This window comes from Gastrolobium bilobum, unplaced genomic scaffold, assembly GCF_033153095.1.
Source record: "Gastrolobium bilobum isolate Gb01-03AN ecotype WA unplaced genomic scaffold, APGP_CSIRO_Gbil_v1 utg17219, whole genome shotgun sequence".
In the NCBI taxonomy this organism is placed as follows: Eukaryota; Viridiplantae; Streptophyta; class Magnoliopsida; order Fabales; family Fabaceae; genus Gastrolobium; species Gastrolobium bilobum.
In genome coordinates, this window is record NW_026897120.1 from 63,121 (window position 1) to 81,017 (window position 17,897).

Consider the following 17,897-nt stretch of genomic DNA (forward strand, 5'->3'; position numbering starts at 1 on the left):
TTTCCAAGGCCATAGGAGTGGACACAATATTTGTGGTGGTGGATCGTTTGTCCAAGTACGCTCATTTTTCCCCAATAACCCACCCTAATACAACAAAAGAAGTGGTTGATTTGTTTATCAAAGATTTAGTAAGGTTGCATGGGTTTCCCTTGACTATTGTGTTTGACAAGGATATGCTATTTATGAGTTCTTTCTGGTTGAAGATTTTTAAAAGTACAAGAACAAAGCTTCACTACAGTATTGCGTATTATTCACAAATAAATAGACAAACTAAAGTGGTGAATAGGTGTTAGGAGGTGTACCTACATTGTTTTTTGTGGCCAATAGCCCAAGCATTGGCCTAAATGGGTCCATTGGGCCAAATATTGGTATAACACTACCTACAAGGATTATACAGGAATAACCCCTTTCAAAGTCCTTTATGGTGTGAATCCCCCAACATTGCTCAGATGTACAAGTTTTGTTTCAGCTATTGATGCAGTTTCACATTTCTTTTCTGAAAGAGATTCCATTTTATATGAGCTGCAATATCACCTATTACAAGCCTAGGACCGTATGACCAAACATGCAAACCAGAAGAGAAAAGATGTGCAATTTCATGTGGGTGATTTTGTTCACCTTCAACTACAACCGTATAAACTTAAATCAATTGCTAGGAGGCTGAATGAAAAATTGAGTCCATGATTTTACGGGCTTTAACCTATTTTGGAGCGAATTCGTGAATCTGCCTACAAATTACAATGGCCAACACAATGTAAAGTGCACCCAGTGTTTCGTGTGTCGCTCCTCAAACAAGCTGTTATTGCAGTGCCTAGTGAACAACCTTCGCCATCTTTTATGTCTGAAGAGTGGGAGCTACAATTGGAGCCCGAGTCCTTAGTTCAGTGGAGGCGTTTCGGTAGTGGGAAATCAGAAGTTTTGATTAAGTGGTGTAATTTTCCTGTTTTTGAGAACACTTTGGAAGATTTTTCTATAATTCAAAATCAATTTCCCATTTCCACCTTGAGCACAAGGTGCTTAATCTGGGGGGAGTATTGATACGAACCCACAATGGAAAGTATACAAGAGAGATAAAAATAGGAGAAATTGGGCTTCAAATGCAGAGGTTGACCCACAGGAGGATACTATTACTGTTAATATTGGTGCTGGGGAGAATATTGGTGCTGGTGGTGGTGTTGGCCCACGTAATGTTGTTAGCTCAAGTGAGTGTGGTGACCAAATTACACTCTAACAGAATGCAGGAAGGGGAAGGTGCTTAGTTACGAGAAAGACGTTAAGAGGGGAGGATGGGTGCTTGAGAAGTTGAGGGAATCAATCAGGAATATTGTTGAAGTGGAACCATGGGAGAGAGTGAGGCCTCTCCAATTATCTCACAACTATCCTTTCAATTTTCTGCTTTGTTAATTTTCCTTTCTAAGTTCTGTGTAATTTTTTCTTTTCTTACATTGGCTCTGGTTGTAATTGTCTTTGATGATTATATGGAAAATTGAACATTCAGATCACTATTTCCTTGTTACTTGCTATTAAACTTGTATTTAATTGGTTGGTCTGTATCAAATACCATGCAGGAAAAGGGAGCAGCGTCGCTCCAGCAACAGAGAAAGGAGAGTTGGTAGATCTCCTGATAGCAGATCATCAAAGACTACCACACCTTCCAATGCAAGAAACAATAGCAACACCAGTTCTAGGGCCTGAAAAAATGGTGTTTGTCCTAGCTACTGTTTCATCCCTTGTGATGGATAAAAGTAACAATGGTGGTGGAGAATCTACAGCATACACAAGCATCAAGAGGATCACAGTTAAGAAAAATGTTGGTGAAGCCTTACCATGTTCTCAATCCCTTGCAAGAGCAGTGCTAAAATAAAGCATTGAGTGAGAATCGGCAACAACTCTCACATAGTCGTAACTCCTCAAAAAAAGCAGAAAAATCACTTCATAGAAGAACCCCACTAAATGAGGTTGAGCCTAACTCTTTATTTTTGACAAACAACAGCCAACAATAACAGTAGCAAGGTGCAGAACAAACCCAAAAAGGAAATTGAAACATAAGCTAATTAGGTATTCACTCATTAATGTTTGGTTCAGGATATTTCCCAGCATAAAAGAATTGACCTTTCTTGTTTAGTAATTAGTCCTATCGATATGGTTAATGCAATGCAGAAACCAAATACCAGCAGAACTGTATTGGACAAGGGCATGTGTGTAAATTACAAGACAAAGGTTCAGCCAGAGGAAGATGTCATGGACAAGGTGTAGTCTTCATCGACTGATAATATTATTGTGAAGACAGTGGTACCACCTGGGGTTGACAACCTAAAACCCCAGTCATTAACAAGAAGCAGATCTTCTAGGAGATCTAGAGACTTAGATCTCAACCCTGAAGCTCTATTGATTCCTGCACAATCCTACACTTCACTATTGCTTGAAGATATCCAGAACTTCCATCAAAAGAACACACCTTATATTTCTCTCCCAACTTGTGTTACCAAAGCTTTCTCTATCCTTAAAGTTGTTGCTGATCTCAACTCCAATATGATGGAACCCCCCCCCCCAACAATTAACAGCAAACATAACAACAAATGCTTCCATTAATAACATTGACTACAGTAAAACAGAGAACAATGCAATAGACTCGGTAATCCAAATTATAGACTCACAACACACTAACTTAATGATAAACCAAGAACAGAAAGACACTAATACAAAAGATAAACCAAAGGTCTCAACTTACCCTTAAAGCCAAAGACCTAGACCTCAAAAGATTCCTAGAGATCCTTTTCTCAATTCCCAATTCTCATTTCCCTCAATACTTGAATACCACTCTCCACACCTCCCTTCTTTTTATCCTTATCATAGAACACTCTAAAAAAATTCCCTAACTAACTAACTAACTAACTAATCCTCTCATTCTTTTCTGGCCCATAGGCCTATCAATTCCACCCTCCAAAACTCACCTTATCCTCAAGGTGAAGGAAGAAGATAAGTGATGTTAGATGACATCCACCTGGGTCCTATTCCTTAAAACATCTTGACCATATTCCCTCATTGACTGTTTGCAACCCCTCAATAAAACTAGAAGGCATTTTGAGTTGATCTTCCTCTTTAAGTAAGCAACAACTTAACTCCACATAAACCTTCTCTCTGCTTTTACACCATGTCCAGCTCTGTCCTTTATTAGATATTGTACTATATGACATCATTGAGTCCCTCAAAGTAGTCCCAAAATGCATTTGCTACACAACCTTCAATGTCAACTTCTTAAAATTAGCATGTATCATTCCTAACCCTTGCAACCATTCATAACCCAGAATTCCCTCTCCTCTTCTTATTGTGCAAAGCCAAAAATTTTGACCAAGCAACAAGGTGGAAGTCGCTGACAGTGGGACGTTGCTTATAGGAAAATCATATGAGGCTCCTGTCCGTATGAAACCCATGACTTTTTGACCTTCCATTGCTCCCAACAATTTTAGCGACCTACTTGACATCATTCCGACCAGGTTCGTCCGCCTCTTGTCCGCCACATTTTTCGGTGATAGTTGCCGAAATTGCGCCCCTATTCGATCTCCACCATTTCCCCCTTTTGTAGTGCTGCCAACTACAAACCCTTGTCCCCCTCCTTCATCGTTCGTGTTTTTCCCGAGCGCCAAGCCATCCTCTGTTTCCACATCTTCAAGCTCGAGTTTGCCCATACCCACAACCATGGCAAAGAGCTGCTGGTTCAGACACACAAGGTGCGAAAGCAGAGATTTCGCCATCATCGATCGTTCATCTCCTCCTGCGATAGCCTTTCGAAATTCGGCGACAAATGTCTGAACCTTGCTCCTCTGTTGTCACCGTCATTCGTTGTTCCGATCTCGTTTTGCATCATCGTTGTACCCCCATCGTAAGACTGAGACCCTCCTTCTGTTCGCGTAGGCCCATTTCACCCATTAGTTGATCCACTATGTGACCCACTACGTACATCCTTGTTTCCTAAAATAGTTCGACCCAAAAACCCATGGACACTTCCAAACCCACCTCTGTTTCGTCCCGTGATATATCTGCTTCGTCCCAAGGTCATTTCTTATTCTTCTACCTCTCCTTCATCCTCATCTTCTAGCGTTTCACCCTTCTCTAGTTCTTCCTCATTTTTTTTTTCTTTTTCTCTTTATCATTTCCTACTTTGGCTTCAACTTTCTCTTCTTTGATTTCTTCTCTTTCTTCATTTTCATTCACTCGTTGAACCAGAGCTTCAAATGGCTTCCCTCGAACCGAGCTGTGGAACCTTTGCAAGACTACCGAGCAAAATACTTCTCATGTGATAGTTGGATTTCTTGGTTTCCACCATTGGAACCACCACTTCGCCCTATCCTTAAACCTACTTGAAGCTGCCTCCACTTGTTTATCAACAGGGATTGATTCACCCTAAGATAATGCTCCACCTAAAGAATCCACCCATATGGATATCGCCGGTGAAGTATGGTGCCTCCTCCTTTGGGTTCACTGTTGGATGCGGGATTCTCTCTCCACGATCACCACTATGGGCAACAACTATATTTTCCGTCACTGATCTCCCTTCCCATGGGTCCACTCGATCAATGAGCTTCATTATCTTCTCTCTCAGTTGACGAATAGAGTCTTCAACTCCATTCATACTATCTTCCAAACGATCAAACCTCCTCTCCAATTTGTTCATTCTATTTTCCATTTTTTTTTATTCTAGAAGAGAAGCACCCCTAGATCGAAAGTGCTCTGATACCAAATTGATGGAACCCTCAACAATTAACAACAAACATAACAACAAATGCTTCCATTGATAACATTGACTACAGTAAAATAGAACACAATGCAACAGACTCGGAAATCCAAATTACAAACTCACAACACACTAACCTAAAGATAAACTAAGAACAAAAAGACACTAATACAAAAGATAAATCAAAGGTTTCAACTCACCCTCAAAGTCAAAGACCTAGACCTCAAGAGATTCCTAGAGATCCTTTTTCCAATTCTCGTTTCCCTCCACACCTCCCTCTTTCTATCCTCCTTACAAACATTCTAGAAAATTCTCTAACTAACTAATCCTCTCATTCTTTTCAGGCCATAGGCCCATCACAATACCAGCTCAAATTTCTGTGGTGCAGAGGACAGGAGAAGTCCACCTGCTTTTCAGTCTAGTAGGAATGAATATAATGTTCCATTGGGTACCAATAATTATGGGAAGAGGGTGCCAGATACCAAGGACCCATTTATAGAAACTTAGTTAGTTGTCATTGATGATGTGATGGAACCAAGCTTACATAAGTATGTGACAGTTAATAGGGGTGGTTCACTTGGTGAGGTAGACATGGAGGACTTAAGAGTCTTCAGGAAGCAACAGCTTCACTATCAGTAGTGGTCAGCAGCACTGGGGAATTTCTTATTCTTCATGGGAACCCAATTCTGTTGATTCAAAAGATTGCTAGACTTCAAGATTGAACAACCCCAGAAAGGAGGGTCAGAAAAGTCCATTAGGCTCGGAAGGGATGGTGTCATCTGAAGCAAGGTGTGATGTGGATGGAGGAGCCAGGAAGAAATTGAACAGGAAAAGGAGCGTGTGATCAAAAGCGTGGCAAGCTTGGTGCCAATAAAGTTCTGCACGCGATACCTGTTGTCACAGCAGCTGCATCCACATAGGATGTGATAAATGAAATCACCTTCATCTTGTGTCCTGAATACTCCATGAGTTTGTCTGACATTTCTTCTATTTGGAGTTGCACACTTTGCAACCAGCTCTCATTCTAAGTTCCATATGAACACTTCTTTCCATTTCCTCTCTCACTTTTAGCTTTATGCTCTCTTTATTTCTTCAAATAGGAATTGCATAGACAGGATGATCAGTCACTTTCAGCTCCATTTGTATAAACTCAGCCACTTAAAAGAACGGAATGTGATGAAAATAAAGTTGTCTAAAATAATTGCAATTCTTCAAAATATTTTCGCAATCGACTTCTGGCTGGTTCAATTTTTCTCGCATTTTAGTTTAAAAAGCTAAGTGGATTGCTGCAATGCTATATTTACTATAGCTGTTACTTTCGTTTAGTCCTACTGAATCGTTCAATTAACATGAGTGGCTTTCCTTTTATTGATTCAGCTAACTACAGATTAAAATTTCTTAACCATGTATAATAAACAGTGTAAGAATTACATCGATAGTTTAATTACATTACTACAGTGCCCCACAGCATCCCAATTGCAGTCCGCAGATACTAATTTCTGCATATTTTATTCTTCTCATAATGCTATAGAAGATATATATCGTTTTCTGGATTTCAAAGCAAATCATAGTCTATACACAAAACTTGCCATAAACCAATCATAGTCTATACATTCTTATTCAGTCATCATTTAACACTTATGCCATCACATAACAAAGAAAACCTTTATGGAAAAAATTTATTCCTGTATAAGGCTTGTGTTCAGCCCAGGTTTTCTGGTATATATTGCCTATGAAGAGGATCGAAGCCTAAATTAACAACTAACCAAAATTGTATTTACGCTATAAAACATGATCACAAGTGCTCCCGATTGTATATCACTGAACTATCTTTTCTTCATATCCAAACTCGCCTCTAGCATTGCCAATTTGAGATCATGGCAAGCATCTAGTTCCCCGAACAATTGTTTTCCTTTGGGTTAATAGGTTGAAAGAACAAGTCAAAAACTGACTGTACAATTCATTCTGACGTGTTTCTGAAGTTCACCATGTATATTGCAGCTACAGTAACAATGGCCCCAACAAGTTGTACAGGTGAGAAGGTCTCATCAAGATATAGAAACCTGAAATGCCAAAGCAGAAATGTGAGTCATAGAAAGGTCCTCACAAAGATGAATAAACCTGAAATTTGAAAGAAAACCTGTGATTTATTAGAAGAAATGCTATTGGAAAGGTATCCAAAAAAACAAATTATGATCTTAAGGGCACAAAACTCTGATAAATTATAATTGATGCCACCCGGTTGTTATTCTCTTCCAATCGTAAAGGTGGTAATTTTTTTCTCCTTAATGACCTTTACTCGTAAAGGAGAGCTATATCACCATAGATTGTTATTTCTGATTATTGTTCTCTCTGCTACATAATTTAAAAAATCTGAAAGTACATAAAAATCCTCTCTGCCTCTCTCCCATTGTTAGGCAGCCTTACCCAAAAATTGAAGCAAACATTGGGGTCAAAAAAGTAAGTGAACTGAGCTTGGTCAAGCTACCTGCAGTGCATCACAAATGCAATATCAATATGGTATTTTTTATGGATCAATATTAGTTTTGAAAAACAAAACGAAACTTCATAGCTGCAAGTGTACAAGTTATAGGTAAAGATGCATCAATAACACAGTGCTTACAATATGGAAGAAGAAATGAACCATTTTGGATTTAACATGGAAGCTTAAATTTGTATACATTAAGTGATCATAAAAGGAAATACATTGGCCAGGAAAAGAAAGAGAAAGATCATGGCTGGAGAGAAAAACAGACCTTTAGTTGCACTATAAAAGAACACACCATAGCTGATAGCACTTCCAAAAATGGATGTGTAGAGGAGTGCCAATACATCAGTTGAACTGTAGTCTTTAAGACTCCCACTTATAGCAGGGTCATTGTTAAGAATGGAGAATACCACAAGAGGGAGACCACCAATAACCATATGCTGCAACAGAAACGGGATAGTAAAGTTTTGGGCTATACTTCGAAAGAAATCTTAAACCATGATATCATCTGTTATATAGCTTCCTCCTTTCACCCGCCCTTTCCTCTTTTCTTAAACTAAGATTTTATTTTTATGATAAAGTAATCAATAAGATATGAGTGTAGACCTATATAATACCATTTCACTACTTTCCGATACAAACTTACTGCTAATAAATGATATGCCAAACGTATCTGCTGAAATAAATATAACTGCATCTATAATCATGAGCCATAAAATAGAGTCCAGCATATCCAATTTCAGAGCTTTTGTAAAATTGCCATTTTGTCTGGTTTAAAACTGGTAAAGCAAAGAGGCACACATGATGACACATTAAAACAGTGCAAGGATAAATATCATGGAAAAAAATATATAAAATTTATATTGATTTATAGATTGAAAATACTAATGCGTGTTTAGATTAGCTTATTTCTTTTTTTAAAAATAGCCTTTTTTCAGCTTCGAGAGAGAGCCTTTTTTAAAAGAAAAATAAAAAATAAAGAAAAAGGATTATTTTCTTGGAATTAAGCTTAACCAAACATGCTGCTAATCATTCAGTTGAGTTTCATAGGTATTTAACAATGGTAATCAATATAAAATTAACAAACACTAGATTTAAAATGAGATTTGAAGCGCACCCATCCAGTTGCCATGACAGGATCAGAGTACTTGGAGACCCACCGAACCATGACCGTGCCAACTGCCATGCTCTGAGCTGCAAGAAGCATCCACCACTCCCCACTTCCCCACAGTGAGAAGTTGCTTTCATCAAATGATAGGGCTGGTAACTGCAATAAAATCATTACTGCTTGCACTACTAAATAATATATTGAAGGTATTTGATAGGCCAAGAGAAATAGTATATTTCAAAATAAAAAACTAAAACCAGGTTACTGTATCTTCTGGACGATGGTAACTATTGCAAAACATATCCTTGATATCTTTCTGCATTAGATGTATAAGAATTTGACTGCTAATCTTGCGTTACCCTGAAAAGGGTATGATAACTAACTTGCTGCTTACTGGTTAAAATTAAAATTAAATGCAGAACCAAAGTTTACCTCGAGTAGTACAAGTCCTATGACGCCAAGCACAAGCCCAGCAGCTCCAACAATCCCAATGGACTCACCAAATAACAAAGCTGCAAGTACAGCCACTGTCAAAGGCTGTGAATCAATTATAACCTGCAATACATCCAATGTAGATCATCAAATCAAGCAACAATTCTTCTTGTCAGATTCCGAAGGGTAGAATTCGAATCAACAAAGAGTTTTCTCAAAGCAAATTTCAACTGTAATTCTATTGTATCACTGATAAACAGACAGTTTTTATAGAGTAATTTCACCGATTTTCAAAATTAATCTTGAGTCATCCATTGTGCACTAAATAAATATTATACTCTAGTCTCTAGCAAAGGAAGGGGAGGCATGCAAATTAGTGTTGTTGTCATGTCATGTGATTCAAAGGTCACAGATTCTGTTGCAAATGTAAGGAAAGACCTACTATATTATAACATAAAGTTGCCCTTATCTCTAGCAAATACACATGCATATAACGAGTGATATATATATATATATATATATATATATATACAGAGAGAGGTAGGATCCTTTGGCACCAGTGTCACCTCATCTGATAGCCGTTGGATAAAAAAGATCAATAGTGTCACATGCTTACAAACAGTCTGTTGATCTTAGATGAGGTGTCAAACTTTAAATTTGACACCGGTGTCAAAGGATCCTGCCTCGTGTGTATATATATATATATATATATATATATATATATATATATATATATAATAATAATAATAATAATAATAATAAATTGAGTAAGAAATTAACTGCCAACGTACGCTGCCCAAACCAGCGGAAGTCCTCTGCAAGCCTTCAGCAAGAAAACCCTGTTACATGACACAGCAAACCAATCAGCATTGTATTCAGTATAGAGAAAGATGCAGTGAGAGTGAAAGGAGAAAAGGAAATGAACCTGAAAGCAAGCAGCATCAACGAGAGCGAAGAGAGAGATGGAAAGCCAGGCGTTGAAGCCAGAAGGGAAAGGCCTTCCTCTTGAAGCAGCGAAACCAACAAGAAGGAACCCAGCCGGTATGAGACGAAACGCTGAAACGAAGAACGGTCCACATTTTGGAAGCACCTCCTTCATCGCCACCATCGCAGTTCCCCAGAAAAAGAACGGCGACACCAACACACTCCATTCCCACAACCATTCCGCCAAGCACAGCCTCGACGACGACGACGATTCATTTTCTTTTTCTCTGATTCCTTCTTCTTCTTCTATATTGAAGAGGCACTCCACGTCTTGGCCTGTTCCCACGCAATCTACGGCGGAAGGTGGCGGAGAATCTTGCAACTCAAGCTCTGTGCCGCTGGGGTTGCATCTGACGATCACTTTACCGTTATTGATTTTGCATGGAACCCTAAATCGAAGCGAAGATGAAGTGGTGGCGGTGTGAGGAGAGGAAGGGAAGTGGTTGATGCGAAATTGTGAAGCGTGAGAGCTGAGACAGTGGCGGCGGCTGATGATAGTGGTGGTGGTGGCAGTGACGGTGGCGGAGGGAGAGGAGCACCACCACGCCATGATAGGAGTGAGGGGGTGGTAAGCTGCACTGTGGTGTGCTTAGTATCCCAAACAGTAAACAGAAAAATTGTGGTGGTTATAACTTAAAACTGCCAAGTGCTAACTTGCACCTGCTGAGTCAGCTAATCTCCACCATACATCGGTGTCCACACGACACGTTTCTGTACATTTATTTTTTTATATAATAATATTAATTTAAAAGAATGGGAAATAATTAAATTAACCCCAGCGCAAATATATATATTATAAAAAAAAATTAATTTGTAAGGAAGTGTTAGTTTTGGGCTCAAAGTTAACTAGGGATGAGTCTGATCCAAATGACTTGGTGGAGGAAATGGGCCAAATCAGTAAGGTTTGACTCTTGAATAAGGTGTGCATTACAAATACATTTAGCTTATTTATTATTATTTTTATTATTGGAGTAGAACTCATGGTATCCTCTGATAGAGGTGAATTTTTTCATGTGCTAATTAAGATGACAATATTATGTGGGGCAATTATAATCATACATGGATGAGTTAATGGTGATAAGAGAGGAGAGAAAAAAATATAATAATAGGAAGTTACACAATCATCACCGTTGATTTAATTATTAATGTTTAAGATCTTCTAACATGACATGATCATGTTAAATTACATATGAGAGGATCCATTTCCTCTAACCGACAGTTAAAGATTAATTCTATTGAGGTGTAGAGATCACCAAATTGAATTTTGTCTCTACTAACAAAGTTTTTTTCTATACATATGGAGAAAAAACGAACATCTATCAATATATTTAAAAGGGTTTATCGTTTTTCAAGCTGTCGGAGATAATTTATCTTCGGCTAATAAATCATAACCGTACAAATATGAATCAATGGTAATAAAATAAGAGAGAGAAAAAGAAAATCATAAACATTCAAATGTGAATCAATTAATATAAGAAAATAAATAAACAAAAAGACGTAGTTTTAGGATGACTAGAGATAAAATTATCTCAAGTTGTCGGAGAAATATTTTTCCCTATTTAAAATATCTAACTATTTACCAACTTTTGTTATTGAGTAGGTTATTTTTAGTGTCAACAAGGAGGTTTACAAAACGAAGCGTTTAGCAAAGAAAAAAAGGAAAAAAATAAGAGAAGACAAATTCCAAAGGGAACTTAGTCCAACTACTATTTTCTTTTTTAAAGATAAGATTTTAGATATGCAGCTAATATTGACACTTAAGAAAAAGACACATACGTACGTTGACGATGGCTTCTGTTAGATAACGGGGCCTACACTATTAGGTAAATCAAAACTCGAAAGCAACTATTTAAAATTAAATAAATACACGTGTTGGCTAATTGTGTGTGGTTTTCCTTTCTTTTTTCTTTTTAATAGTTTTTATCAAACGTCAGAGCTATGACTTTTTCTTTGGAATAGACGCGTTATATTTGTATGGGGCTGAAAAAGCATCCATGGAATCTTCTATGACCTTTTATTGCGTAGAATATATATCGATTCGTTTTAAGGAACAATGTGATAAGAGTTTATATTATACGAAGGGAGAACAAAATAAAACTATTGCCAATATTTTCTTAGGTTCGGTTTGAAACTTAAGACAGTTCTGAATGCACGGCTACTCATTTTCAATGGTTTATAAGCTTGGGGATTCCCTTCCCACAACATAACCCCATTTTTCAAATTTTCGATTGTCTCAAGATTAAACTGCCACTTTTCTATGAAATAGAAAACTGATACTATTTAGATATAAAGAAAAGAAAAGTAATACTAGTGCAAAGGAATAGAGTCACGGGAGCCGGGCTTCAATTTGAATTCGGGCCAAAAATTTATAGGGGTTAATTTTTTCGTGTTAAATGAGAATTCAATTCTCATGTTGTAGAGATAAAAAACACGTGGGACCCATGTGTTAGAAAAAATTATATGTAGGACCCATGTCAGTACGGAAATCGAAGGGTGTGTAGGAAAATTTGAAATCTCATGTTAAATGAGAATTATAAAACTCAAATTTATATGTGTATTTATTTTTTTTAATTTTAGTTAGTTCATATTATAATATATTTAAATTATATTAAATACAGAATACCTGAGTAAACAACAATAAGAAGAGTTATAATTGTATTAAATATTTTTTAATTTTACTAAAAAATTTTTTTTTTTTATATACAAGTAGAAATTAGATACGTAACCTAATACAACTTATCCAAATTTTTCACCAAAAATATTTTAAGTTTTCACATAAGGTCAAATTACAAATTGTAACCCGGGCAAAATTACAATTTTAATCTGGGTCAAATTATAATTAATTATATAATTATATATAATAAATATAATTTGTTAAAATTTAGTCCGGGTTGAGACCACACCCACACTACATGTGGCTCGCCACTGAATAGAGGAGTACGAATGATATATCATTATAAAGAAAAAAAATGGAACTTTTTTTTGGGTAAACATGATATAGAAAATTACTGTCAATTCCACTCTAAGGAATGCATATTTTGAGTTAGATTTTTATTTGAGATGTAATTTGACGACTATAATAGACCAATAATATGTAAGATTAATTAAAACAGTATAAACATTTGTATACTAGAATTATGGCTCCTAATAATACTTAATAGCAAAGAAAGTTAGGTGGACGGCTTTATATACTGCGTTAGTTTATAATGATGCAATGTTGAATATTGGGTACATGTGATTGATGAATCTATCAAACAAATTAAAATACAAAACCCGATCGTGACCCTTTTAACCATTCAAGTCAAACATTGGAAGCTTCATGCCTTCTCATAATGCCATGACCTGCTCCTATAGATGTTCCTGTTCCCACCTTACTACACCCCATTGACCCATCTATATATTGATACACATAGCAGAGAAAGCAGAGAAAAAAAAGATCAGAGAGTACTAATATCAAGAGCTGCAACTTTCTAAAATTGCAGCGATCACATATATATATTCTTGAGCTTAATTTTTCTGAAACAACTATGTCAGATCATCAGAGAATTTATCCAGTTCATGATGTGGAGGCACCACAAAGACCAACAGCACCTTTGGTTCCTAGTAATGCTTCTAAATCTGATATGGGTGACCCTATGGTTCATCCACCTCTTCCTCAACGAACCATTCCTGTGATGCATTCCAAGCCACCAAAGAAAAGAAGCTGTTGCTGCAAATTCCTGTGTTGGACTTTCAGCATATTGCTAATTCTGATAATTGCTATAGCAATCACAGTTGGGGCACTATACCTTGCATTTAGGCCAAAGCTTCCCAAATACTCAGTGGACAAATTGAGTATAACCCAGTTCCAGGCTTCTAATAATAACAACAGCCTTCAGGTTACATTCAATGTGACAATTACTGCTAGAAATCCAAACAAGAAGATTGGAATATACTATGTGGGTGGAAGCCATATAAGTGCTTGGTATATGGACACACAATTATGTGAAGGGTCTTTACCAAAATTCTACCAGGGTCATCGTAACACTACAGTGCTTAATCTTCCTCTAACAGGTCAAACACAAGATGCAACTGGTCTAGAAAATAAGGTGCAGCAGCAGCTGCAACAGACAAACAATATTCCACTCAATCTTAAGGTCAAACAGCCTGTGAGGATTAAGCTTGGTAAGTTGAAGCTCTTCAAAATCAATTTCAGGGTTAGGTGCAGGCTTGTGGTGGATAGTCTTGGTGCTAATAATGATATTAGAATTTCAAGCAATAGCTGTAAGTTCAGGCTTAGGCTATGAATTCTTTAGCAATAGATTCATTGTTGTTCATTTGTAGAATATGATATTGTTATATTACTATTTGTTTCATTTTATTTTATTTTTTTATGGTCTCTTTTTCATTGAGATTTTACATAAAGGGATGGAGGATTAGATGTGAGTTTTTCACTCCATTAGCTCTTCGAGATACAATTCTTGTATTTTGATTTTGATTTTTCAGCCACTTCTTACTCACATATTATATATACTAAGTATGTTGAATTCCGAATATTGTTGGTTTTTTATGCACTGTGTAACACAAACGCAACAGACAGCAAGTTTTAGACGGTACCTTATTTGTTTTTTCCTAAATTCAGAATCTGCTTTGATAATTATAATGTCAGTTAAACTTCCCATCTATTATGCTTGCAGCTTTATAGTCTAAAAAACGTTTTCTTTTGAGAAAAAGTGGGTCTTACATCAATGCAATGACATGTAATGCAGTCGTATTTGATTTTTAGGTGCAGACAATTTTTCAGAAAAAACAAAATGCAATGGAAATATGGTAATTATAAGGAAGTTAGCTTTAGGGCCTAAACATGTATAAGTATAACCCACTATGTCTGATAACCCACTAGCTATAGGGCCTAGTGGCACCGCTGCTAGGCTCCTTCATCCCCATGGGCCTGTTGCTCATGGGCCTGCTTCCCCAAGACGGATCGCCACAATAAGTCTCACCTCAGAAACATGATTGTGCATAGGGATGTGAACTGGTATTGTATCTATCAAATATGATATTATTTTTAATAGAAAAATTGAAAACTCCTTATATGATTTTACTTTTGAATCACTTATCTTTTTATATATATATTTTTAAGGGGTTTGATTTTCTCATGTTGCATGAGAATTTAATTCTCATGTTGTGACTCAATTAGTGGTGGACTCCACATTTATTAAAAAAAGAAAAGTTTTGCACGCAAATCGAAGGGTCACAACATGAGAGTTGAATTCTCATACAACATGAGAAAATGTTTTCTCTATTTTTAATCACTTATACTCCTTTGACTTTCTTAATCTAAACCCATACTTAACACTAGAGGTGTCAAAAGAGGCTGAAATCCGTGGGCCAACCCTCAAAACTCAATATTTGGCCCTAATTCATTAAATCTTTTTGTGGTAAGATATATTTTAAATCTAACTCCTAAAGTCCTATAATTTAGCGAGCTGAGTTAGTTCTTATCCACGAGTTGAATTGTTTCCTTCATCAATTTTTTTTTGTTATTTTAAAAAATAAAAAAATATTTAAATTTAAATATTGGGAATATTATACTTACTACCATTTTTATTTTATCACTCTTACTACCTGATTGGTTATTGTTTGATCAATTTGAGATCAGCGATTGAAAAAGAGAAAAAAATAATTGTGGTTGATTTCAAATTGGTCCAACGATAACCAAACATATAGTAAGAGCCTAAAAAAATGATAAGTATAACCGTCTCTTTAACATCTGGAAATATATTATCACCTCTGAAATTTTCATTTTTACTATATTATATATATAATTATATATATATATATAGATAAAATTATTTCTGCAGCCGCTTTACGTGCAATAATCAAATATTTGCCATCCATATATTTGAAAGCATTAAATGTGGGGAATCATAACCATACACATGTTGTTGCTATACTTAAAGCGGCTGCAGAAATAATTTTACCTATATATATATATATATATATATATATATATATATATATATATATATGGGCACGATCATTTGGCACCGGTGTCAAACTTTGAAATTTGACATCAAAATCTAACCGTTCATTTTCGTCAATCAACTGTTATTATTTATATGGCAATAATAATTAATTATTAAGTTTGATTCTCAATTAATGATAACCGTTGATTGACGAAAATCAACAGATAAGATTTGGTGTCAAATTTCAAAGTTTGACACCGGTATCAAAGAATCGTGCCCCTATATATATGAGATAATATTTTCTCATGTTACATGAGAAAAGATTAATCTCCCACAGTCACAAAATAGATAATAGAGAAAAAGTATAGAGTGGGTTCCATCTTTGAATTGTGTGTGTAGGAGAAAAATATTTTTTCATGTAACATGAGAAAATATTAACCCTATATATATTTTACACTCGCGGGAAAGGAAGTTGACACTAGCGCCAATGGATGTTGAGTTAATGACTCCTATGAAATCTGTTACATTAGTGTTTTGATTCAATTAAGTTATATATGTTTAAAAAGGATATGACGTTTAAACCAATGTTATTAAAATTCGTCCGGTCATTGACCTGGTCGAGGTATATACTGGGACATTGGGTCACTGGTTCAATCAGTAGGTCACTGGTTCAACCGCTTGACCTGGTAAATTATATGCAATTCTATAATTTATATTAAAAAATTATAAACATACTCAAATATCTAAAAAAATGATAAAAATTTCAAATATTTTAATATAAAAATAATAAATCACATATTATTATCCAATAAAGGATCAAACAAAAATATAATGATCGTGATACGGGACTTCAGATTCAGTAAATGACTTCTCTAACTATAAATAAATTCAAAATTTTCTGCATAGTGCATAATTGAGATAATATTAGTGTTGAAGGTACATAACTTATGTAAGTCAATAAGCAAAAAAATATTCAAATATGTACCTTATTTTTTTCTTTTGAAAAAAATATTTTGGAATTTTTTTTTTGGGTTTGAGTCAGGTCATCAGTTAACCGATCGAGTCACGGTTTTCACAAAAATCGGCTGGGTCGCACCGGTTCTGATGCATGGCCTGTCCGTTGCTTCAACCGGACCGATTATATAACCTATTTACCGGTTCCCGGATCGACTCGGCTGGGTCGGTCCGGTTTTATTAACATTAGTCTTAAACAAATGACAAGTATAACAATAATTGAATTTAGAAAGTTAAATTTAAATTTGAACTTCAAATAAAAAAAAGTTAAAATTAATACAAGTTATTAAAAGTGAAAAAAATAAAATATTCTCAATGGATTCTATATTTTACTTAAAAAAAAAGATAATTATGATTATTAATAATGTAATTTTTTATGATGGAGGACGAAAATAAAATATTAAAATTATAAGTGATATTAAAAATGATAAAATAGATTAATTATTATAAGTATTATTTTGGGAGTATCAAACTATTAGCGCCAATAGTTTATTATTATTATATGTATATTATTTTTTGTATATAATAACAAAATAATCAAGTTCACCAAAAAAAATAAAATCAAAATTTAGGGAGGAACGACCACTAATACGCGTCTCTCCCTCTCCTAATTTAAGGTAATGGATGTAAGAAGTGCTTCATCAAAATAATAATACTCATGATTATCCTATTTTTTTCTTGATTTATATATTTGTATATCATTTATCTAACTAGGTATGACTAAGTGATTCGATAACTATTTATTTTGGAAGAAATAAAAATAAAAGTGAAAATGGCTACTCGAATCCATCAATTCTTTTATTTAAATTCAAATTCAAAATAAAAAATTAAAAAGGTGGGGATCTTTTAAACTGAAATTTTTTGACAAGAATAACGATAATTAAATTAAAAAAATTATCTTCGAATTATATATAAAATTTTGTTTTCATATTTTCTCTCATTTAATATAGTCCCATTTTTTAAGTTTTTTATTTTAAAGTTTAATTTCAATGTAAATTTCACGCATAAATGATTTGACTTAGTTTAAGTGATACAATATTTTTTTTCTCCTTGAGTAATAGTATGTCAAATTATTAATTACTTCCTCCATTCATGTTTTAAATTAATTAAAATATTATTAATACTTGTAAATTATATACTTACATTTTTTAATTCATTTAAATATTAATTATTCATGTACTTTACCTT

At 35.1% G+C, this 17,897-nt stretch overlaps 2 protein-coding genes and 1 pseudogene across 2 annotated transcripts; 2 read left to right on the forward strand and 1 right to left on the reverse strand.

The window, feature by feature from the left end:
- Positions 1 to 1,699: 1,699 nt before the first annotated feature.
- LOC133304314 (uncharacterized protein At1g65710-like) lies at positions 1,700 to 5,753 on the forward strand (annotated as a pseudogene).
- Positions 5,754 to 6,282: 529 nt separating this feature from the next.
- Positions 6,283 to 10,337, reverse strand: LOC133304322 (WAT1-related protein At3g02690, chloroplastic-like). Its single transcript, XM_061504333.1, has 7 exons — positions 9,689 to 10,337; positions 9,555 to 9,602; positions 8,764 to 8,886; positions 8,341 to 8,490; positions 7,492 to 7,663; positions 7,163 to 7,223; positions 6,283 to 6,798 (listed from the first exon to the last, which is right to left on the reverse strand). Exons 1-7 carry the CDS (start codon positions 10,295 to 10,297, stop codon positions 6,696 to 6,698), a joined length of 1,266 nt encoding a protein of 421 aa, XP_061360317.1. The 5' UTR covers positions 10,298 to 10,337; the 3' UTR covers positions 6,283 to 6,695.
- A 2,863-nt stretch (positions 10,338 to 13,200) lies between these two features.
- Positions 13,201 to 14,035, forward strand: LOC133304336 (NDR1/HIN1-like protein 6). Its single transcript, XM_061504352.1, has one exon. It carries the CDS (start codon positions 13,275 to 13,277, stop codon positions 14,031 to 14,033), a length of 759 nt encoding a protein of 252 aa, XP_061360336.1. The 5' UTR covers positions 13,201 to 13,274; the 3' UTR covers positions 14,034 to 14,035.
- Positions 14,036 to 17,897: the final 3,862 nt, after the last annotated feature.

What these genes read in the sequence shown, in the direction of transcription:
- LOC133304322 (XM_061504333.1), bottom strand. Translation starts at nt 10,297, where the DNA reads ATGGCGTGGTGGTGCTCCTCTCCCTCCGCCACCGTCACTGCCACCACC. An exon ending in CTTCCGCTGGTTTGGGCAGC is followed by an intron (nt 8,887 to 9,554) that starts GTACGTTGGCAG and finishes GATGTATTGCAG; the next exon opens with GTTATAATTGATTCACAGCC. An exon ending in ATGTTTGCTTCAATTTTTGG is followed by an intron (nt 6,799 to 7,162) that starts GTAAGGCTGCCT and finishes TTGGCATTTCAG; the next exon opens with GTTTCTATATCTTGATGAGA.
- LOC133304336 (XM_061504352.1), top strand. Translation starts at nt 13,275, where the DNA reads ATGTCAGATCATCAGAGAATTTATCCAGTTCATGATGTGGAGGCACCA.